Source organism: Rhipicephalus microplus, chromosome X, assembly GCF_043290135.1.
Source record: "Rhipicephalus microplus isolate Deutch F79 chromosome X, USDA_Rmic, whole genome shotgun sequence".
In the NCBI taxonomy this organism is placed as follows: domain Eukaryota; kingdom Metazoa; phylum Arthropoda; class Arachnida; order Ixodida; family Ixodidae; genus Rhipicephalus; species Rhipicephalus microplus.
Genome location: NC_134710.1, coordinates 12,795,786 through 12,820,835, shown reverse-complemented (window position 1 = coordinate 12,820,835; position 25,050 = coordinate 12,795,786). Strand labels below are relative to the sequence as shown.

Sequence of the window (25,050 nt, the reverse complement as noted above, 5' to 3'; positions counted from 1 at the left end):
GAAGATGTCGTCAATGTACCTTTTATAAAAAAGTGGCGTTAATGTTTGACTACTCAAGAATTCTTTCTCCAGCACACCCATGAAGATATTAGCGTAATTGGGGCCAATTTTAGTCCCCATGGAAGTCCCGTTCACTTGTACGAAATGGTCATCGTTGAATTCAAAGTTATTGTATTGAAGAATTAATTTCAATAATGTTGCTAATGTTGCGCCATCTATAGAATGGTCGGAGGCCGAACGCTCGTATTCCTGACGAACAGCTTCGATTCCGTCCTTGTGTGGAATGTTTGTATATAGGGAACAAACATCCAGAGTAACCAAGAGGGATCCTTCAGGAATAATTAAATCGGCAATGTCGCTCAAGAATTGGCCTGAGTCTTTGATGTAGGACGGGTAAGTTTGCGGAATATGGCTAATGAGGGTGTCAACAAAACTGGAAATCTTCTCAGTTACGGAACCGATAGCCGAAACTATTGGTCTGCCGGGGTTGCCTGTCTTATGAATTTTGGGTAGTAGATAAAACCTTCCTGCTGAAGGACTTAGCGGGAGCAAGAAAGATAGGTCCTTGACTGTTAACTTTTTATCTGCCACGAGTTGTTCTAATTCTTTTTTGATGACACATTTAAAATCGTTAGTGGGGTCCATTTCCAAGCGTCTGTAGAAGGTGTCATTTCGTAACTGTCTGTAAGCCTCTGAAATATAGTCAACTCGATTCATAAGAACAATGGCGCCTCCTTTGTCTGCTTGCTTGATGACAATGTCGGTATTGTTAGCCAAGCTCTTTATTGCCTCCTTTTCCTTAATAGAAATGTTGCTCTTAAATGGTTGTTGTTTTTGATATGCTTCGAGTAGATCTCGCTGGACCGCTTCAATGTAAAGATCTAGGCATTTCTCGCGTTGAATTGGAGGTGTCCATCGCTTATTCGAAAACAAAGGAGCAGTAGAAGTACTCGACGTAGGCATATTATAGAAAAATTCTCGAAGCCTCATGTTGCGGGCGAAGTTGTCTAAATCTTGTAGGAACTGAAATTCGTTATACCCACCGGAAGCGGGGCAAAAATTGAGGCCACGTGATAATACAGACTTCTCGTCATCTGACAAACAGTGATTGGAAAGGTTTACTATGTTATCATGCTCGGATGTTCTACAGGAAGTTCTTGACGTAGCCCGTGACGCGACAGTCGTCAGAGAGGCCGGTATAGGTACATTATCACGCGCAAGTTTGCTCATCTTAATCTTGACAATCTCATCTCGTTTCTTAAGCCGATACTCATCGAGAAGTATTACTTGTTCTGATGATAACCTTGATTGGGAAAGCAGTTGTCGTACAGTGTTCGACAAAGATTTTGCTGAGTGTTCATAGTGATTTAGGATGATACGGGTCAAATTCAAGGACGCATTCTTTAGTGCATCGTCCCATTTTGCTTGGTGAGTGGGCGACAATTTAACGGCTGGATGATGCACAATCATGAGACCTTTAGGAACCACTGATTCTGACACGTAAGCATTCAATGCGGAAACATGCAACTCTGATCGTATCGTTTTTTCAACTACCTTTCTAGTGCGCAAAAAATAGGTATTGTTGGAGGCAGAATACGTACCATTGCTAACATGTAGTCATTCGGGCTGTAACGTAGTGGCATCAGAGTTTCTGCACTGAACGAATGGGTTGCCAAGAAAACCAGAGGATGCAGCGCTTGGGGGAGAAGCGGTGGCCCGATGGCCACTAGGTGGAGAGGAGGTCAGGTTAGGTCGGACAGGTGGGGGGCTTGGAGAACCAGAGTCAGAAGGACGTCGAAGACGCTTGTTGGTCCTCGCGGGAGGGGCACAACTAGAAGGGCCAGGAAGCGAAGAGGATTGACGGTGTGCACCAAGAGACCCAAATGTTGGTGTACCAACAGATACACGGGAAGAGTTCAGAGTAGAACCGGAAGGAAGTCTGGAAGAGGTCATTGACGCAGGCGCTGTAGTGGAAGGAAGGGTGGAAGACTGGGTAGAGGCGGGCACGAAGGTGTCGACTGGAAGCCGCAGCAAAGGACTTGGCGATGGGTGCGCATTTGACACGGCAGGTAGAGCAGGGAATTCGGAAGTGAAATCGGCATTTGGTAAAGCGTCAACCGAAGAGGAATCGCGCCATGAAGAGGGCGTGCTTCTAGGAAAAGGACCGCACAGCCTGCGAATATGGCTGGCGATTAAAGCGACTCCTTCAAAACTTGGATGTAATCCATCCATGCATAGTGTGCGGCTGGGGGGAAGCCATTCCAACCCATGATCAATGAAGAACACTTGTCGGGAGAATCGGCAATGGTTGCGTAGCAAAAAATTCAAGTGACATGCTTCTCGATTGCAACGGCGAATGAATGCTCTATTCCTAAACTTTCTTCGACGACTTTCGGAACGTGGAAGAATAAGGCTTACGTAAATGCGCCTGACATTAGGGTGCTGTGCAATCACCGCTTCTAGTAGCGAGCAGTACTTTTTGAAGGCGAAGCGACCTGAAGAGGACGCAAGGTCATTTGTGCCGACATGGATAATCACAGTCTGTGCCGTATCCGGGATGAAGTCGAGCAAGTTGTGAACGTCATCAATGAGAGCACCGCACAACGAAACAAATGCAGGTGTGCCGGGAACAACGGGATCGAAATGTTGATGCAAATACTTGGTCTGCGAATCACCCAACACGATTGTGGAAACCTGGCATCTTGGAAACATCCATGATATTCTTTTCACTGTGGGTCGACCGGAATCCAGAGTAAGAGACATTGGAGGAGCGTTTGTCGCCGGATCCGGGAATAATAGGAGAATAAAAGGAGTTTGACTCACAAGTGAAAAGATTTTTTACTTGACGTTTCGACCGTGGGCCCGGCCTTCGTCAGAATGAAACAAAACACAGCAATGGTAACCACTTATATGCCAGTTGGTCACATGGATTGTAGATAGGTACAATCAATACACGTGGAAAAAATGCGTTCAAAATGTATCAACATACTGTTCGTCAGTAACATACTCGCGTAACAAGAAGATTCAACAGCAATTGACAGCTCATGTGGTGACGAAAAAAAAAAAACACCGATAACAGAAAATTAACACGTGAAAAACAGCACCTACACTGTTACGGACAATTTTCAAGGATATAATAATAAAAGGTGATCAATGCGCATGACATATTACTGGCGCAAGAACGTTAAGGTGCCGGGATTTTCGTTGAGACCGAAAGCAATGGTACTGAATTTGTGGATGAGATATGATTCCCGGACTTCTCTGTCACGATGGGAGCTAAAGCCTGACTCTAGAATTGTAGCTTTTATCTTGCTGAAGGAATGACCTGGAAGCGCAACGTGTTTCGATAACGGTAAGTTAGGAAGGGAAATCGCGTGTGCTTTATGATTATTAAAACGTAGACGAAAGCTGGTCTCGGTTTGTCCAATGTATTGCATACCACATACAGAGCACTCCAGAAGATAGATTACGTTCGATGTGTAACAGCAAAAGTTACCCTTTATTTTAAGACTGAAACCGGAGGCGGTACTCTGAGCTGAAAGTGATGTTGTCATATGTGCACAAATTTTGCAGCGTGATTTATTGCATGGATGGCAACCCGAATATTGCGGTTTAGTAACTTTAGAGGATGTGACTAAGTCGTGTAAATTTTTAGAGCGTCTGTAGATTACTTTAGGTGGAATCGGGAAGATTGTTCGGAGACGTTGGCTTTGCAAGAGGATATTATGATGCTTTTGAAGAATACAGTTTACTCTGGGAGCCGAAGCTGAATGAGTGAGGACCAGGTTGGTTAGGCGTGAGGTGGCAGTCTTTTTCGGTGCCTTTAATAAGGTCTTGCGTTCGACGAGGTCAGCCTTTTTGAAAGCGTCTTCTACGAGACGGACAGGATAATTCTGTTTAACTAAAGATTCCCTCAGGGAAGTGCAGTTCTGGTGATAATCAGACTCATGTGTACAAACGCGTTTGAAACGGAGTGCCTGACTGTATGGAATGCTGGTCTTCCAGTGCTTTAAATGACTACTGTGAAAATGAAGATATTGGTGCCTGTCTGTGGGCTTCTTGAAAAGCGTGGTGCTTAGTCTGCCGTTCCGCAAAAAAACAGTAATGTCAAGAAAATCTGCGCGCTTGTCCGAGAATGAATGGGAGAATGATATGGAACTGTGAACATTGTTGAACGCTGTTATAAATGAAAGTAATGCAGGCTCCCCGTGTTCCCAAATCAGGAAGATGTCGTCAATGTACCTTTTATAAAAAAGTGGCGTTAATGTTTGACTACTCAAGAATTCTTTCTCCAGCACACCCATGAAGATATTAGCGTAATTGGGGCCAATTTTAGTCCCCATGGAAGTCCCGTTCACTTGTACGAAATGGTCATCGTTGAATTCAAAGTTATTGTATTGAAGAATTAATTTCAATAATGTTGCTAATGTTGCGCCATCTATAGAATGGTCGGAGGCCGAACGCTCGTATTCCTGACGAACAGCTTCGATTCCGTCCTTGTGTGGAATGTTTGTATATAGGGAACAAACATCCAGAGTAACCAAGAGGGATCCTTCAGGAATAATTAAATCGGCAATGTCGCTCAAGAATTGGCCTGAGTCTTTGATGTAGGACGGGTAAGTTTGCGGAATATGGCTAATGAGGGTGTCAACAAAACTGGAAATCTTCTCAGTTACGGAACCGATAGCCGAAACTATTGGTCTGCCGGGGTTGCCTGTCTTATGAATTTTGGGTAGTAGATAAAACCTTCCTGCTGAAGGACTTAGCGGGAGCAAGAAAGATAGGTCCTTGACTGTTAACTTTTTATCTGCCACGAGTTGTTCTAATTCTTTTTTGATGACACATTTAAAATCGTTAGTGGGGTCCATTTCCAAGCGTCTGTAGAAGGTGTCATTTCGTAACTGTCTGTAAGCCTCTGAAATATAGTCAACTCGATTCATAAGAACAATGGCGCCTCCTTTGTCTGCTTGCTTGATGACAATGTCGGTATTGTTAGCCAAGCTCTTTATTGCCTCCTTTTCCTTAATAGAAATGTTGCTCTTAAATGGTTGTTGTTTTTGATATGCTTCGAGTAGATCTCGCTGGACCGCTTCAATGTAAAGATCTAGGCATTTCTCGCGTTGAATTGGAGGTGTCCATCGCTTATTCGAAAACAAAGGAGCAGTAGAAGTACTCGACGTAGGCATATTATAGAAAAATTCTCGAAGCCTCATGTTGCGGGCGAAGTTGTCTAAATCTTGTAGGAACTGAAATTCGTTATACCCACCGGAAGCGGGGCAAAAATTGAGGCCACGTGATAATACAGACTTCTCGTCATCTGACAAACAGTGATTGGAAAGGTTTACTATGTTATCATGCTCGGATGTTCTACAGGAAGTTCTTGACGTAGCCCGTGACGCGACAGTCGTCAGAGAGGCCGGTATAGGTACATTATCACGCGCAAGTTTGCTCATCTTAATCTTGACAATCTCATCTCGTTTCTTAAGCCGATACTCATCGAGAAGTATTACTTGTTCTGATGATAACCTTGATTGGGAAAGCAGTTGTCGTACAGTGTTCGACAAAGATTTTGCTGAGTGTTCATAGTGATTTAGGATGATACGGGTCAAATTCAAGGACGCATTCTTTAGTGCATCGTCCCATTTTGCTTGGTGAGTGGGCGACAATTTAACGGCTGGATGATGCACAATCATGAGACCTTTAGGAACCACTGATTCTGACACGTAAGCATTCAATGCGGAAACATGCAACTCTGATCGTATCGTTTTTTCAACTACCTTTCTAGTGCGCAAAAAATAGGTATTGTTGGAGGCAGAATACGTACCATTGCTAACATGTAGTCATTCGGGCTGTAACGTAGTGGCATCAGAGTTTCTGCACTGAACGAATGGGTTGCCAAGAAAACCAGAGGATGCAGCGCTTGGGGGAGAAGCGGTGGCCCGATGGCCACTAGGTGGAGAGGAGGTCAGGTTAGGTCGGACAGGTGGGGGGCTTGGAGAACCAGAGTTCCACGCTTTTCAAGAAGCCCACACCAAGCACCACGCTTTTCAAGAAGCCCACAGACAGGCACCAATATCTTCATTTTCACAGTAGTCATTTAAAGCACTGGAAGACCAGCATTCCATACAGTCAGGCACTCCGTTTCAAACGCGTTTGTACACATGAGTCTGATTATCACCAGAACTGCACTTCCCTGAGGGAATCTTTAGTTAAACAGAATTATCCTGTCCGTCTCGTAGAAGACGCTTTCAAAAAGGCTGACCTCGTCGAACGCAAGACCTTATTAAAGGCACCGAAAAAGACTGCCACCTCACGCCTAACCAACCTGGTCCTCACTCATTCAGCTTCGGCTCCCAGAGTAAACTGTATTCTTCAAAAGCATCATAATATCCTCTTGCAAAGCCAACGTCTCCGAACAATCTTCCCGATTCCACCTAAAGTAATCTACAGACGCTCTAAAAATTTACACGACTTAGTCACATCCTCTAAAGTTACTAAACCGCAATATTCGGGTTGCCATCCATGCAATAAATCACGCTGCAAAATTTGTGCACATATGACAACATCACTTTCAGCTCAGAGTACCGCCTCCGGTTTCAGTCTTAAAATAAAGGGTAACTTTTGCTGTTACACATCGAACGTAATCTATCTTCTGGAGTGCTCTGTATGTGGTATGCAATACATTGGACAAACCGAGACCAGCTTTCGTCTACGTTTTAATAATCATAAAGCACACGCGATTTCCCTTCCTAACTTACCGTTATCGAAACACGTTGCGCTTCCAGGTCATTCCTTCAGCAAGATAAAAGCTACAATTCTAGAGTCAGGCTTTAGCTCCCATCGTGACAGAGAAGTCCGGGAATCATATCTCATCCACAAATTCAGTACCATTGCTTTCGGTCTCAACGAAAATCCCGGCACCTTAACGTTCTTGCGCCAGTAATATGTCATGCGCATTGATCACCTTTTATTATTATATCCTTGAAAATTGTCCGTAACAGTGTAGGTGCTGTTTTTCACGTGTTAATTTTCTGTTATCGGTGTTTTTTTTTTTTCGTCACCACATGAGCTGTCAATTGCTGTTGAATCTTCTTGTTACGCGAGTATGTTACTGACGAACAGTATGTTGATACATTTTGAACGCATTTTTTCCACGTGTATTGATTGTACCTATCTACAATCCATGTGACCAACTGGCATATAAGTGGTTACCATTGCTGTGTTTTGTTTCATTCTGACGAAGGCCGGGCCCACGGTCGAAACGTCAAGTAAAAAATCTTTTCACTTGTGAGTCAAACTCCTTTTATTCTCCTATTATTCCCGGATCCGGCGACAAACGCTCCTCCAATGTCTCTTACTCTGGATTCCGGTCGACCCACAGTGAAAAGAATATCATGGATGTTTCCAAGATGCCAGGTTTCCACAATCGTGTTGGGTGATTCGCAGACCAAGTATTTGCATCAACATTTCGATCCCGTTGTTCCCGGCACACCTGCATTTGTTTCGTTGTGCGGTGCTCTCATTGATGACGTTCACAACTTGCTCGACTTCATCCCGGATACGGCACAGACTGTGATTATCCATGTCGGCACAAATGACCTTGCGTCCTCTTCAGGTCGCTTCGCCTTCAAAAAGTACTGCTCGCTACTAGAAGCGGTGATTGCACAGCACCCTAATGTCAGGCGCATTTACGTAAGCCTTATTCTTCCACGTTCCGAAAGTCGTCGAAGAAAGTTTAGGAATAGAGCATTCATTCGCCGTTGCAATCGAGAAGCATGTCACTTGAATTTTTTGCTACGCAACCATTGCCGATTCTCCCGACAAGTGTTCTTCATTGATCATGGGTTGGAATGGCTTCCCCCCAGCCGCACACTATGCATGGATGGATTACATCCAAGTTTTGAAGGAGTCGCTTTAATCGCCAGCCATATTCGCAGGCTGTGCGGTCCTTTTCCTAGAAGCACGCCCTCTTCATGGCGCGATTCCTCTTCGGTTGACGCTTTACCAAATGCCGATTTCACTTCCGAATTCCCTGCTCTACCTGCCGTGTCAAATGCGCACCCATCGCCAAGTCCTTTGCTGCGGCTTCCAGTCGACACCTTCGTGCCCGCCTCTACCCAGTCTTCCACCCTTCCTTCCACTACAGCGCCTGCGTCAATGACCTCTTCCAGACTTCCTTCCGGTTCTACTCTGAACTCTTCCCGTGTATCTGTTGGTACACCAACATTTGGGTCTCTTGGTGCACACCGTCAATCCTCTTCGCTTCCTGGCCCTTCTAGTTGTGCCCCTCCCGCGAGGACCAACAAGCGTCTTCGACGTCCTTCTGACTCTGGTTCTCCAAGCCCCCCACCTGTCCGACCTAACCTGACCTCCTCTCCACCTAGTGGCCATCGGGCCACCGCTTCTCCCCCAAGCGCTGCATCCTCTGGTTTTCTTGGCAACCCATTCGTTCAGTGCAGAAACTCTGATGCCACTACGTTACAGCCCGAATGACTACATGTTAGCAATGGTACGTATTCTGCCTCCAACAATACCTATTTTTTGCGCACTAGAAAGGTAGTTGAAAAAACGATACGATCAGAGTTGCATGTTTCCGCATTGAATGCTTACGTGTCAGAATCAGTGGTTCCTAAAGGTCTCATGATTGTGCATCATCCAGCCGTTAAATTGTCGCCCACTCACCAAGCAAAATGGGACGATGCACTAAAGAATGCGTCCTTGAATTTGACCCGTATCATCCTAAATCACTATGAACACTCAGCAAAATCTTTGTCGAACACTGTACGACAACTGCTTTCCCAATCAAGGTTATCATCAGAACAAGTAATACTTCTCGATGAGTATCGGCTTAAGAAACGAGATGAGATTGTCAAGATTAAGATGAGCAAACTTGCGCGTGATAATGTACCTATACCGGCCTCTCTGACGACTGTCGCGTCACGGGCTACGTCAAGAACTTCCTGTAGAACATCCGAGCATGATAACATAGTAAACCTTTCCAATCACTGTTTGTCAGATGACGAGAAGTCTGTATTATCACGTGGCCTCAATTTTTGCCCCGCTTCCGGTGGGTATAACGAATTTCAGTTCCTACAAGATTTAGACAACTTCGCCCGCAACATGAGGCTTCGAGAATTTTTCTATAATATGCCTACGTCGAGTACTTCTACTGCTCCTTTGTTTTCGAATAAGCGATGGACACCTCCAATTCAACGCGAGAAATGCCTAGATCTTTACATTGAAGCGGTCCAGCGAGATCTACTCGAAGCATATCAAAAACAACAACCATTTAAGAGCAACATTTCTATTAAGGAAAAGGAGGCAATAAAGAGCTTGGCTAACAATACCGACATTGTCATCAAGCAAGCAGACAAAGGAGGCGCCATTGTTCTTATGAATCGAGTTGACTATATTTCAGAGGCTTACAGACAGTTACGAAATGACACCTTCTACAGACGCTTGGAAATGGACCCCACTAACGATTTTAAATGTGTCATCAAAAAAGAATTAGAACAACTCGTGGCAGATAAAAAGTTAACAGTCAAGGACCTATCTTTCTTGCTCCCGCTAAGTCCTTCAGCAGGAAGGTTTTATCTACTACCCAAAATTCATAAGACAGGCAACCCCGGCAGACCAATAGTTTCGGCTATCGGTTCCGTAACTGAGAAGATTTCCAGTTTTGTTGACACCCTCATTAGCCATATTCCGCAAACTTACCCGTCCTACATCAAAGACTCAGGCCAATTCTTGAGCGACATTGCCGATTTAATTATTCCTGAAGGATCCCTCTTGGTTACTCTGGATGTTTGTTCCCTATATACAAACATTCCACACAAGGACGGAATCGAAGCTGTTCGTCAGGAATACGAGCGTTCGGCCTCCGACCATTCTATAGATGGCGCAACATTAGCAACATTATTGAAATTAATTCTTCAATACAATAACTTTGAATTCAACGATGACCATTTCGTACAAGTGAACGGGACTTCCATGGGGACTAAAATTGGCCCCAATTACGCTAATATCTTCATGGGTGTGCTGGAGAAAGAATTCTTGAGTAGTCAAACATTAACGCCACTTTTTTATAAAAGGTACATTGACGACATCTTCCTGATTTGGGAACACGGGGAGCCTGCATTACTTTCATTTATAACAGCGTTCAACAATGTTCACAGTTCCATATCATTCTCCCATTCATTCTCGGACAAGCGCGCAGATTTTCTTGACATTACTGTTTTTTTGCGGAACGGCAGACTAAGCACCACGCTTTTCAAGAAGCCCACAGACAGGCACCAATATCTTCATTTTCACAGTAGTCATTTAAAGCACTGGAAGACCAGCATTCCATACAGTCAGGCACTCCGTTTCAAACGCGTTTGTACACATGAGTCTGATTATCACCAGAACTGCACTTCCCTGAGGGAATCTTTAGTTAAACAGAATTATCCTGTCCGTCTCGTAGAAGACGCTTTCAAAAAGGCTGACCTCGTCGAACGCAAGACCTTATTAAAGGCACCGAAAAAGACTGCCACCTCACGCCTAACCAACCTGGTCCTCACTCATTCAGCTTCGGCTCCCAGAGTAAACTGTATTCTTCAAAAGCATCATAATATCCTCTTGCAAAGCCAACGTCTCCGAACAATCTTCCCGATTCCACCTAAAGTAATCTACAGACGCTCTAAAAATTTACACGACTTAGTCACATCCTCTAAAGTTACTAAACCGCAATATTCGGGTTGCCATCCATGCAATAAATCACGCTGCAAAATTTGTGCACATATGACAACATCACTTTCAGCTCAGAGTACCGCCTCCGGTTTCAGTCTTAAAATAAAGGGTAACTTTTGCTGTTACACATCGAACGTAATCTATCTTCTGGAGTGCTCTGTATGTGGTATGCAATACATTGGACAAACCGAGACCAGCTTTCGTCTACGTTTTAATAATCATAAAGCACACGCGATTTCCCTTCCTAACTTACCGTTATCGAAACACGTTGCGCTTCCAGGTCATTCCTTCAGCAAGATAAAAGCTACAATTCTAGAGTCAGGCTTTAGCTCCCATCGTGACAGAGAAGTCCGGGAATCATATCTCATCCACAAATTCAGTACCATTGCTTTCGGTCTCAACGAAAATCCCGGCACCTTAACGTTCTTGCGCCAGTAATATGTCATGCGCATTGATCACCTTTTATTATTATATCCTTGAAAATTGTCCGTAACAGTGTAGGTGCTGTTTTTCACGTGTTAATTTTCTGTTATCGGTGTTTTTTTTTTTTTCGTCACCACATGAGCTGTCAATTGCTGTTGAATCTTCTTGTTACGCGAGTATGTTACTGACGAACAGTATGTTGATACATTTTGAACGCATTTTTTCCACGTGTATTGATTGTACCTATCTACAATCCATGTGACCAACTGGCATATAAGTGGTTACCATTGCTGTGTTTTGTTTCATTCTGACGAAGGCCGGGCCCACGGTCGAAACGTCAAGTAAAAAATCTTTTCACTTGTGAGTCAAACTCCTTTTATTCTCCTATTATTCCCGGATCCGGCGACAAACGCTCCTCCAATATATATATATATATATATATATATATATATATATATATATATATATATATATATATATATATATATATATATATATATATATATATATATATATATATATATTTATTTATTTATAATCAGGTTGGCCAATTTTTGATTTTGAGATATGAATGTTAAAGTAGATCTTGCTTGTCATCCAGAATTAACTCGACAAGAAAGTAAAAACAACTTCCTCGGCCGCCCCAGTTACACCCCATGCTTCGACAGGCATTGTTTCGTTTCATTCTTGCACATTCATCGCACAAAGGTATTTATTACCCGCGCCACACTTTAGCAAATTGTGTGCAGGAACAGATGACGTATACTGTCAAAACTTACCTTTCCAGCAAAAAGTGCACTCACACTGACGACGCCTGCGGCGTTCAGCACAGCAGAGCCCAGTGCCGTGCTTACGCCCATTTCTCCCTGTAAGCATGAATATAATCATTGGAGTACGACATGCTTTTTGGATGTGACTTCAACATAAACTTCCTAAATGCAAATAAGCATTCCCTTGAAAGGCTAAGTAGGATCCGAGCTAGTGGTCTCTAAACAGTCGCTGCCTTACCAACGGGCATAACAGAACATAGCCAATCTGGGCTCGATAACTTCATAGTAAATTTAGACATTTGTGTTCACTGTGTGAGTACAATAACCGCAGACGTAAGTGATCACCATCCTATTGTTCTTACATATTCAAGCCCAAAAATGCAAGATGATGTTCCTGAACCGTTTGTAAGATACAGGTTCATGACATCTCAAAATATGGACTTATTTAAGGAGCGCATCATTAAAGCAGATTGGTCTGTAGTATACACAAAAACTAATCCTTCTGATGCCTATGTAGAATTCTTATCCGCAAGTAACCAACATTTCATTTCCATATAAATGCCTCAAAAACAAAAAAAAAACATTGGGAAACCGTCGGTTAGACCGGAGTACATTAAAATGATCGACAAAAACATCAACTTTCTAAACAGGTCTTGTCATTGAGATATCCTTGCTAGTTGGAAGCTTTTAAAACGTACCGAAACAAGTCAAACTTGAAGAAAAAAAGCAAATGCGTTGTATTACAGGAACCATTTTCGTGATTTATTGCATAAACATACCGGCAGAGCGTAGAAAGTTATCAACGAAGTCTCGAAACGCGGAAACACATATAATATCAGAACTAACCATTGATAACAAATGGCTATCTGGGTCAGCTTTGGCCGAACATTTCAACTTCCACTTTGTAAATATGTTGAAGCCATCACATTTTTTATTACGTGGGCCTGACAAATTCTTACAATAAAGTATTTTTAAGACCACAATTCTGCTCAAAATTTGTGAATTAATTATGTACCTAAAGGACAGTCGGGCTGTGTATACGTTGATGATGTACAGATTTACTGGTGAAGTATGTGATTGATGTAATTTCCCTTCCTCTCATGCACGTATTTAATCTGGCATTAGAACCTGGTTGTTTAACAAGTGCTATAAAATGTGCCACGGTCACTGTTATTTATAAGGGTGGTGGAACGAATCTTGTGACCAAGTATAGACCCCTATCTACACTCCCTGTACTTTCTAAGTGTCTCGGAAAAGTCATTCTTAACCATTTAAACAACTTCTTCATGAAACACAACATAATTTCCGATTGTCAGCATGGGTTTCACAAGGGAAATTCGACGTAAACAGCCTTACTAAAAAGAATCATTCCTAATAACGTCGAGAAAAAAAACCAAGCGACTCTTGGTGTGTTTATAGACTGCACAAAATTCTTTTTCTGTCTAAACCACAATACTCTACTAAAGCAATTGTATTGCTATGGCGTACATGCTGTAGCTCATTCCTTGCTTGATGAGTACTTCAGTCATCGTCAGCAGTGCATTTCAAATAATAACTGCCGGTCCTCTTTTAAAAATATTACCTCTGGTGTTACACAGGGAAGCGTCACGGGGCCATTTCACGATTTAATGTATAAGGTAAACGATTGGACAAAAATAAACAATGACATTCTGATTGTAATGTACGCATATGACACAAGACTGTTCGTAACCGCCATGATATAAATAAAGATTTTACAAAGTCTCAAAAATCACTTTCATATCTACCGCAGTAGTCGAGCAATACACTACCTTGAAATCGATGCTGGTAAAACAAAAGCAACCTTATTCAAGCCCAGAAGCAAACTTGTCCGCCTGCCAGCAGACTTGTGTCTTGGTGGGTGTCAAATTGGGCTAGTAGAAACGCATAAATCACTAGGTGTCATCCTTTCTGCTGACATGACGAGGACGGCTCCTATTGACTATCTTGCAAGATCACTGTCTTCAGCTACGGCGACGCTATCATTGTGCCGCCATTTCTTTTTCAGCCGCCGCAGCCAGAATTCAATTCCACGACCTGGGTGTCAGCAGCCGAGTACCTTAGTCATTAGACTACCACTCTGTGGCTTTTGCACACTTGTGTGGGGAATAATAACGCTGACAAATCTGCACACAATCCTCGTGCTACACAAAAACGCATTGCGATGCGTTGACAACGTCTCCTATGCTCATCCCACTCGACAATTCTTTCTTCACTATCACATAATAAACACCACTTTGATTTATCAATACCACCTATTATACTCGTTCTTCTTCTGAGATGATATTACAAAGAGTGTTTTAAAGAAATTCCAATGCATGCAAAAAATAAAGTTCAGAGATCGAATACAGGCAGCCTACGTGTCAGTGAAGTGTTCTACCACAGGGCCACGCCACTGTTTAAAACCTCTTTTGGAAAAATGCCTCTATAGAGATATTGATATGGGAGAGAGAGAGACGAAATGATGTCACATCAGGCGTCAAAGCATGCGGGCTGCTTAACAAGTGAGCGCTTCAACGCTGCCCCCCCATTTGAAAGAGCTCTGCTATAATTCATCACCACCCGAAGAGTGCGAAGCTACGTAGGTGCCCGTATTGACTTACTGGCGCGTATGCTGGCAAAACAAATTATGCCGTACTTCGTAACTGTAGCTGCAGTGGGTGCCCTTGGAGAGTTTACAACGGGAAATATCACCCTCAGAGGCATTCGTTTCTCCGTCGCATGGTTGAGGTGTCAAGAAAAGCGAAGCATGCTAGGCGATGCAAACCACGTTATTGACCCTTCGAGGAGTTTGGGATAAACTGTTGCCTTTCTTCTGACGCAATTTTTTTTGTAATTTCTCTCTCTCTTAGCAACATTTCTTTTTACCATATTTCATTCCCCTCACCCCTTTCTCCAGCACAGGGTAGCCAGCCGGTTTAAGAACTGGCTAACCTCCCTGTCTTTCCGCTTAAACTTTCTTCCTCTTCCTGTTGGGATGGACTTGCTAGGACCATTTCCGACGTCCACATCTGACAACTGTTGGGTCGTAGTTTATCTACGGAATAATAGCGAAAGTTGGGCTAGTTAGTGGCTCACGCTTTGGATGTAAAAACAGCGCAAAAAATATAGACAAGGACAGAGGAATAGAATCAGCGTGGGGTCGTCTCTTCCTCTGTCCTTGTCTATATTTTTGCGCTGTTTTTACATCCCAAGTGTCTACGAAAAACCTAGGCCGAAACTATAGAGGAAGGCCAGTGTAGGGGCATGTTGGTTTTACGTGGTTGACACTCGCGACGCGCTGAATCCTACACGAAAAGACACACGGGAAGGCAAAGGAAGGATACACATGAACGATTGTGTGTGTCCTACCTGTGCCTTTTGTGTGTCTCTTTTTTTTAGTGTGCAATTCAGCGCGTCGCGAGTGTCAACCACAAAACTATAGGGCCTTGCTTGAAGGCAATATTCGTCGAGAACGTCCTCCCGCGTCACGGCAACCCTCCACATCGATAGGTACGGCAGACCTGACGCAACTGATAATTGTCGCAATGTTGTACTCCAGCAGGTAAGGATGCGTGCCCAGAAACGGAAGAAGCGACACAAACATTGGCGTCGTGGCGGCCCTCATGACTTCGAATCGTCTGCGCTGCCACTGTGATGACGTTACATCATCGAGTAGGACCTCGTAATCCAGTTCGCCACAACATCGTATTATCTTATCGGGTCCGAGGTATCACCGCAGAAAATTTCCGCTCTGCTCACCTCATTGAATTCGTGTCCAGACCAAGACACGGTTGCGAGGTTGGAAGTCCATGCTCTGTGGTCGAATGTCACAGTAACTGCTGCCAACCCTCTGCTGGTCTTGATTCGCAGGCAGGCGAGCTGTAGAGCTTTTTTCGGTGCACTGCACGTAGGTAGCGACGTCGCAATTTTCCTCGTTGGTGATGGTCCGCAGCATACCGTCGAGCTTCGCTGCTGTCCTTCCGTAGACCAACTTGTATGGCGCTATCTCCGTCGTTTCTTGCATGACCGTATTGAAAGCGAAGATTAGGTACGGAAGGATGACATTTCACGTCTTGTATTCGACGTCGACGTACATGGCCAGCATGTACGTGATGGCCTTATTTAGTCTGTGGCCATTGGTCTGTGGGCGGTCTGGTCGTTGCTTGTCTTGCTGTATCTCAGGAAGTGAGGTACACAGTATCGGTGATAAGGACCTCTGGGACGCCATGAGACAAAACGGTGTTCTAAGCAAGGAACACGGCTACGGCACTGAATTGAGCATGGCCCTTAATTGTTTTGGCGTAGCGGGTGACTTAATCGGTAGTAACTACTACTAAATTACTTGCGGAATTCGACGTTGCGAACAGTCCCAGTGGCTCCATAGCAATTTGCAGGAACGATCGCCGAGGTAGGTTCATATACTGCCGAAGTCCTGCTGACTACCACTTCAGCGATGGTGTGTACGTATCAACTACAGAGGCGCATCACGCGCGGTGTGTTTCTTCAAACAGTTTGAAACGCAGTGTGCACATTAGTACAGGCTCACTGAGTGGACAAATAGCGGTCATATAACTTCATTGTGCTGAGTAATGATGAATACGTTCCTGCAGGCGCTACCACGTCCGACGATCGTTCAACGTGCTGCGTTGCGGGATTAACCTCAGTAGTATTATTGATATTTGATGAAAAAATTTGGCATGAATTTCGAGCCTATTATTTAATTTTGTTTCTTGCAAGAATTGAAACTGACTGATTGCAGAATATTTAGATAGTTGTTACTCAATAAATATTATTGATTACTGAAAGCTTCTCAAAAGGCACACTTTCTCATTTTCTTTATTGAGATGTATTATTGACTGCCTTCGAATAATGGTGTGTATATAACACATTTCTGGACAGTTCAAGGTATCTAGCCATCGGGTCGTCATGCAAAACTTCCAAAACCTTTGGACGTAATGCTGACAGTACAAAGAGGAGGTAGTGGGCCCTGAATTTCTGCATGGGAGAGCTCATGTCGCTCGAAAAGAGACGCCAGCCCTGGCTTGAATGCCTTCCGAACAATGCTGGTCTTGCCCTCGAGGTAGTGTAAACGGCACCAATGTTGAATTCTTGAATTGCTGCTGATAATTACGATTAACTATGTCTGTGCGGATTGTAACTGGTTGGCCTTTAGACCAGCCATTCCTTCCGCGATTCACATATTTTGATATCTGATGCAATTCTACACTTCTGCCACGCAAAGCGTAAAAATTTACTGGCACGTTTTCTTTCTTAGACACAGTAATAAGGAGAACTGACAGACGACAGTGAAAGCTTGTAACCGGAAAGGATCAAACCTGTGACCTTTGATTGACGCGTCCGATGCTCCGCTGAGCTACGGTGGCGGTCATTCCTCCGTCCACTTTTATTGGATATATATGTACAGTTTCACAAGGGAACGTCAGTCCTCGACGCCAGTAGAGACTGCGGCGGGTGTGGAACACCAGTTTTGCCTGTTGGCGTAACGCCGCACGTAATCTTATGATGAGCTGGCAGCTGACCGATAACCCCTCGCATACCTGAAGGTATCAGGTCTGTCAGAAGGAGACCCCTGTTACGTATCATAGAAATAAGTGTGAAAATTCAAGGTCTCGCAAAATAATAATTTTAACTGATAAACAACAATGCCGAGGAAATCATAGACTTTTTAACCGTGGCAGCCGGCATATTGCCTAGCTGGACACGCCGTACCTGGTCTGGCGACTTCCTGGAGCATGCCAGAATTGTGCGAAGCTCCGCGTTTTTATGGAAGGTATTCGTACTGTTGCACTTCCACTCGGTTTTTTTTTTTCGCGTCCTGAATTTCTTCTCAAATGGTGCAATATCGATGGGAAATGAGTCTGTGAGATTTCCTGAGAGGTTTTGACCTGTGCGGCGTCAAATATTGTGTGCGACGGCCCAAACGTGTCGCAAGTGGTCGGTGTCGTACGTTTTTGCACCCATTCTGTAGGAAAAACGTAAAAATATTTCTACTAGTTCAAGCAGGGCAACCAAGTGCTGATACCTTTTGAAGATACAATGAAATGTTTTCCCGAACTGTAACATTTAAGTTTATTTTTTCACGCGTGATTTGCTTGTGCTGTCACAGCGACTACCACCCGTACATGCGATCGTGCGTGAGCGTGCAGTTGCGATTTCTGGTCGATCATGGCATTTCTTTCTTGCTCACTAACTGTTGTCTATCTCTCGCTGGACATTTATTGAACCCTTATTACTCGCTCATTCATTGCCCACTGGAGTAGATGAAATTATAACTGGCAGTGCTGCACAAAAATCGATGCTGCAATTTACATGCCAGTACGTTTTTTTTTTTCTATTTAGGGGTGAAGCTCCTTATAGCCTAACCATGTGACAAGTCACGCATAACCGAGAAAAGAACATACTCGAAAGCAAAGGAGACAAAAGAAATGGATAACCATTTTTCGTCTCATTTCCTAGATGGCGTTACTCTGCCACTACTCTCTGATTGGCTGCTGCGCGCACTTTGCCAACGAGTGCCTCTCTCAGTCGACTCTCCTGGATAGTCGCCACACGTGGCAAATCGTTGGTGGGCCATAGACGGAGCAGAGCAACGGGCGCGTCGAAGACGCTTGCGCTCGGCTTTCTTGGCTCGCGTCTTGTCGGTGTTACCCGCGCGCCATCTGCATTCTCGAACGTGATCGGACGCATAGATGCATGCACGAACAGATGGACGGATGGACGCTTTACCCCACTCATCATTAATAACTATATGGATATGCCGTGATTTTTTTTCTTTTTAAAGTAGTGACGTTTGATTCGATTGAGGCGGCAATAAAGTGAAGATGGTTAAAGTTTTCTCCGCCGATGAGGCACCAAGTGCAGCCGGCGGGCTCGAGCCTACGATCGGCACAAGAGCGGTTTTGAGTTTACTTTTTAAAAATAATTTTGTCGACCAGATGGTACGGCTTTTGCGAAATCTCGGTTGTCATTCGCGAAGCTAAGGAGCGAACTTGACATTTGTAAAAACAATAGACAACCGCAACAACGTGGTTGAAATTTGTTTTGCTTTCAGCAAGACTTGTCACGCATGGTTTTTAACTACACAAAAAAATGTCATCCTGAAACAGTTATTCCAAACACGAATTGAGAGAACTCCTCTGGTGCAATTTTTTTTCTTTTTTGCTACTCGAATTTCATATCGCACAGTGGGCACGATACATACCACCATTTTACGTAAGTTGTACACTCACGACAAGGATTCCGCCACGTCATTGCCATGTAAAATTCAGTGAATATCCGGGTTGCACAAGCACGGGGCGGCCAACAAATTAAATGTATCATGCCGGTTACCCCGCTGCAATGTTAGGGGTTTTTGTCCGTGTTAATACAGCCACATCAACTGCATTGATCACCATGCTGAGCTGGGTTACGGGGCTAATTGTTTTGGCCAAACCCATCATACTTAAATATAATATTACGAAGCGAAAATGACGTGTGGCTACATGAGTGGTGCTTAGATGTTTTGTAATGGCCATATGCATGGCTGTACATCACCGCTCATGTTTGGTCGCCGATCTAACCACGTCCAATTGTTATTAGGCCGAGTGGAACACTGCGCATTCCGGGTATTTTGCAGCAATTGCCGATAAAGAACTTGTCACGTAACGCAAACGATGTGTACCGTGAAGCAACCGCAAAAGCTGAGCATTTGGTGATGTGTGCTGCATATATTAGTACAGAGTTTCCTTTTGTTTCTGTGTTTTTTAGAACAACTAAAGAGACACGTTGGCTTCCCGTTTACCTTTAACTAGCTGACATCGCTACAAAAAAGAAAAAAGTCCGCAGTTCGGCTTAAAACTTGCTAAATTGTTCGACAACGCCACTGATCCAAACACCAGACAGTACACTCCGCGCCGTCGGCACGCTCCAGAAAGGAGAAAAGTGCTGGTTGCCAGTCCGGTCCTTCTCGCCGGTGGAATGCTTTATATAGGGGATGTATTAACCCGATAGCGTCAGAGAGCTCGTGTCGCCGAAATTCCGCCGTCGGCGTCGGCACCATTGGTTGGGAACAAAAAATCGAGAACGAAGCAAATACAATAAAGAATGAAATTTTCGGTCCCATCGAGGATCAACCCCGGGCCGTTCGCGTGGCAAGCAGGTGTCCTACCACAAAGCGAAGATGTTACTTGCAGCTGCTTCGGAAAAAAAAAAAAAACACTACATAAATGTCATCTAGAGGAAGGAGTCTCCTTAACGCATTTTGTTCGACTGGTGTCACGACGAAAGCGAGCCCATTCGGCCAATTGTAAGCGAATGTGGGAGACCATCAAAATACGTGAAAAAGGCTGGGATAGTGCAGCCTTCGCCGCTAAAAGCACACAAGAACTTTCAAACAGCTCTAAAAGTGGACAACTATGTCCATCTAGGGGAAAACATATCATGCCTTTCCAGAGGCATTGATGAAGCGAACAGCAAGCGCTAGATAACGTGCTGCCATCTGTAAAGCTCTTTATGGCCTCCAATAGTTTAGGCGCGTGGCGCGTATCTTGGAGGCCATGCGACTCTTGCTTCAGATCAAAAACCATTCGCGCGCGCGCGCGTGTGTGTGTGTCTGTGTGCCATCTGTGAGAAATTGTGAAAAACGTCTCTCGACTACAGCAGAGCGCTGTTCTAGCAGAGGGAAGTCGCCACACCGCACAGTCTTGCTCATCAATGAGTGCCTGTAAGACATTCATGTCAAGTAGCGTCCACAACAAGCGAGCTATGAATTTGTAATAAAAGGGCTGTTAAATAGATCTAAAACCTGTACCATTACTCTAAATCCGTTGCGCTTGCTCTCGCTCTCTCTCCTCGCGCGCAGGCGCACGCGTGTGTGTGCGTGTGTGTGCGTGTGTGCGTGCGTGCGTGCGTGCGTGCATGCGTGTGTGCGTGCGTGCGTGTGTGCGAGTGTGTGTGTGTGTGTGTGTGTGTGTGTGTGTGCGTGCGTGCGTGTGTGCGTGTGTGTGCGTGCGTGTGTGCGTGTGCGTGTGTGCGTGTGCGTGTGTGCGTGTGTGCGTGCGTGCGTGTGTGCGTGTGTGCGTGTGCGTGTGTGCGTGTGCGTGCGTGTGTGTGTGTGTGTGTGTGTGTGTGTCAAAACATTTAATACGTGTGCATTAGTTGTTGAATGGCGCACTACAGGAGCCGGAGTTCGCTATCGCGTTCAACGCTTAAAGGCGAAGCTTATAGGTCTCCCAATTCTTAGAAGTGGTTATCGGTCGCCTGGCAGCTCGTAATAAGATTACGTGCAACGCCATGCCAACGGGAAAAAAAATGTGTTTTTTGACACTTGGCACACTCGCTACTGGTGGCGCTGACTGACGCTCCCACGTTTAAATGCTCACATAATATAAATGTGAATGGAGGTATGGTTGCCACCATCGCGCAGTAGTAGGTCATCGGACGCTTTATTTGAAGGTGGCAGGTTTGCTCCCTGCCGGCAAAAATTTATCTTTTTGTGAAGTTTTCTTCTTCATATTTACACTAGTATTACTTCTTAAACCCTTAAACTTTCTTTTGGATCATTGTCTGTTAGTTCTCAGCAATATTATTACATGCTCAGCATCCTGGCACTACATGACACTCGTATACACAAAATTCATAAGGAAGCTGCCATTTTAGCCGCTGAAGCACCGTCTAGTGTATGCGATGTTTCGCAGCCTAGCCCGTGTGTGGGTTCCGCTGCGATTTATGCAGCGTGTACACCCATTCACAGTTAGGTGTGTTTCTCAATCCCCTTAAAAAACAGACTGGTATCATCTGCGCATACAACAGATTTCACTGTATCATCGATTGTAGAAATTTCGTTAATTTAAAGTAAAAATTAAAACGTTAAGTGTAATAAATAAATGTTTAAGTGTGATGTAAAAGAGGTACATATCTTTTTTCCCTGATCAATTTTCGATGTTCTTCGTGGTACACTGGCAAAACACCACAACGCTTCGCAAGTGCAAAAGGTGGTATAGTAAGTAATCGCTAAGCTGTCCGCTTCAAAATGACTGGCACGAAAAGCCGTGGAAACCCACGAAACGTTCCAGCAGTGGGGCCGACAATAGACATACATAGGAGGTGAGTATAAAATTTCAGTGCAGTTCCTAAGCAGCCCTTGTAAACAGGTGATTGGTTAGTATATGTTTTATTATAGCTCGCCTTTACGGGTTCTTGGAGTATGTACTACATGCGCATTCGGTGTTTGTAAACAAACTGGCTCGCACCGAACGCTGCCTGCCCAAGAAGACTTCCGGAGCACCACTTTCGGCAATGCTTTACCAATGATTCTGATGTTTTTGTGGGGTCTGAGTTTGCTGCTTTGTTATTTCTGGCGCATTCCTTAGGATATATTTAGAGCAACTTAGCGGATAAATGTAGGGGATCAACGTTGCGTACGAGAGAGGTACAGACAGAAAATGCATTAACTGCAGGAGAAGATTTTCAGCCCCTAATTGGTCCACTTGGTTCTTCCTGTCGACGATGTGGGTGCGCTTTGAAGATGCGGACAAGGAAGCCACCGGACACACCTGTCTTTTCCATGTTCTCGTCTACAAGTGCACCCACATTGTTGACATGCAGAAGAAAATTGCCAGACTCATAGTGAAGTTGCACACTTCAGCTTTTCGACTAGAGCTGAAAACTAGTCTCTTGCCAAATCACGACCATATTTTTGTTTTCGTCTAAGCACACAGCCTGGGGTAAAATGCTTATGTCTGCGCCTGTGTCACTCCGGGCACTTTTTATAGAGATCAGCAGCGATCGGAATTGATCGCGATCCAAAGTGTGCAGTGTGGCTGAGAAATTATAAAATCTGCTCACTATGCCATGACATCAACTGCTGCTGGGTCACGTGAACTATTATGGTTTACTGACAAGTAAACTGAATCAAACCTACGCGCTCTTTGTGCGAATCGGGTTTTCTTGCGCGATCACTGCAATGCAGACGTTTTTTTTTTTTCTATCTGCGTCGGTTCTCTGGAGAACAGAACGTTTTAACTAGCACATAAAATTAGTTAAACTGACACACTGCATGCTGGCTTGACACAGCTGTGCCCGAGTTGCAAGCGCTTCATCGGAACAATTCTATCCGCATAAAACATCGACACACAAGCACCCGCAGCCAGCAACAAAGGTTAAAGGAACGCAAAAACAAGCCAAACAGGAAGTTTCTAAGGGCATGGGATTGGCAAAGCGATTGGCTTCGACTGGCTACGCCTTTTCAAGTGACTTTGAGCTCACGTGAGTGAGTGAGTGAGTGAGTGAACTTTATTTGGTCCGGCAAAAAGCGACAAAACGCGCACCTGGCTAATCCCACGACGGAACAGGTCTAGCCTGCCGGCTCCATCACGGGCACGTTGGACGGCCAGAAGCTCACGTGACAAATAAAAAAAAAAGAAGGTGCGTCTTGGTGAAATCATGGTGACACTGTTTAAGGTTATCTTGCATTCTTGTGGTCCTCATCAAAATAATTTAAAAACGTTGGTCGTCATCCCCACTGTGTACATATAGTTCGTTCACTTGGCAGCTTGATGACAATTTGCTCCGTTGCGCCACGATACCCTGGATACCCTGTTTTCTTCCACGTTGCACCAATTCATGCCGCGTCGCAACTCGACCGAAGGGTAATATTTATGTGTACCTAGAGTTCAGCATACGGATCTCAAACATATTTTTCTCCGTCGAAAATGCTGCTGTCGTGGATTCCGTCCTGCAACCTTCGGATCACCTAGGCAGGAACCAGAGCCGTCTTACTGTCGAGCATGGTGTGTTGCCGTGTGAGTTCGTAACGTGGTACAGTGCAGGTCACTGGTCAACACGTTGGTCTATAACACTGAACAGGCGCGCTGCACTTATGACGTTTGATGCCTGCCACTGCTTTGAAAGAGCCCAAATTCTCGCATGCAAAGCCGATAAGGTTAAATGCTTAAGTGTGGGCTATCGACAACTAGATATCGGTATACATAGCACCCGACAGTGCGGGGTCATGCCTTTCCGGCGTTCTAGACACGTTTCCTGACCTCTGTAGGTTGTCCACTGCTCACTAGTTACTTCTTCAGATAAATGAGAAGCGGCTATCTGTGTAACGCCACGAGGCTCAACCGAATGGCTATCGGGAGGGCTTGGGGCTGCACCTGTAGACTTCCGTAGATTCCTTCGATGTAAATCATGTGGCGTTAACGGCCGTATCAGCAAATACCGGCAAACATACCTGTTTCTAGGTTTCCTAGGTATGCTTGCCGCCACACAAGTAGCCTACATGACCAGTCGTTCGTGTAGACTTCCTACACACAACACCCTTGGAGCATTGTCAAGCTGAAGCCACTTATTACCCCGTCCCAAGCCCTTACTTGTAACTGAATGCAGTAAATTAAAATTCAAACTGAAGTTTGGTTCTCCTCTCGTCAACACTTATTACCTACGCAACTACACATGACACGTCCATGAGCGCCACAGCAGTTTTTTCGACTACGCGGGCTTCCTTTGCGGGGCTCTTTAATCCGTCATGGCACGCAGTGTGGAAGCGTGTTGATGGCAACAACAACGACTGGTGAAAACCAAAGCCTGCCCCATCCTCGGTTAGTTGAGGTAGTATTCTTACACAATCACTTCGGAAGATATCGCCATAATATCGCTTTCAATGCGCACAGATTGACTGCGCTGAAGAGAGCCGGGCAGGTAGTGACACCGATACGTGGACACGCGAGCCTACTTTATTTGATTTAATGCCAGTGCAAATTTGCGCTCTTCATGGGGAACCATCCGTCCGCCGTAGTTAAAGGGGTGGTCCTACTGCAAAGGTGCATGAGAGGTTGCACTGCTTGCGTCACGCGTGATTCCGAGCGTTTTTCCATGGAGACGCGCTAGACGTGTTTCTCTCCAATATCATGCGTGTGTCAGATTTGTTCCTTCATGATCCTTCTTTGTTGCTGGAAGCAATGCCGCCATGACTTCCCAGCGCTAGTTATGCAGCGGTGTCACGGTGACGTGTCCCCATTGGTTTAGGGTTCCTCGATACGCGCGTCCCATCTGCCGCCTTGGAGGGTGGCGGCAAGCGCGTCGTCTGCTACGGTGTTCGTCATTACGATTCCCTCTCCGCATGCCA

At 44.8% G+C, this 25,050-nt stretch overlaps 1 protein-coding gene across 3 annotated transcripts in view; it reads right to left on the bottom strand.

Annotated features, from left to right (window-relative positions):
• LOC119175664 (putative sodium/potassium/calcium exchanger CG1090) overlaps positions 1–25,050 on the bottom strand; it is a 130,499-nt gene that overhangs the window by 93,331 nt on the left and 12,118 nt on the right. For all 3 annotated transcript variants that reach the window (XM_075881841.1, XM_075881843.1, XM_075881842.1), the window contains exon 3: positions 11,931–12,013. In XM_075881841.1, coding sequence (XP_075737956.1) covers positions 11,931–12,013 — 83 coding nt within the window. The remainder of the gene's footprint in view (positions 1–11,930; positions 12,014–25,050) is intronic.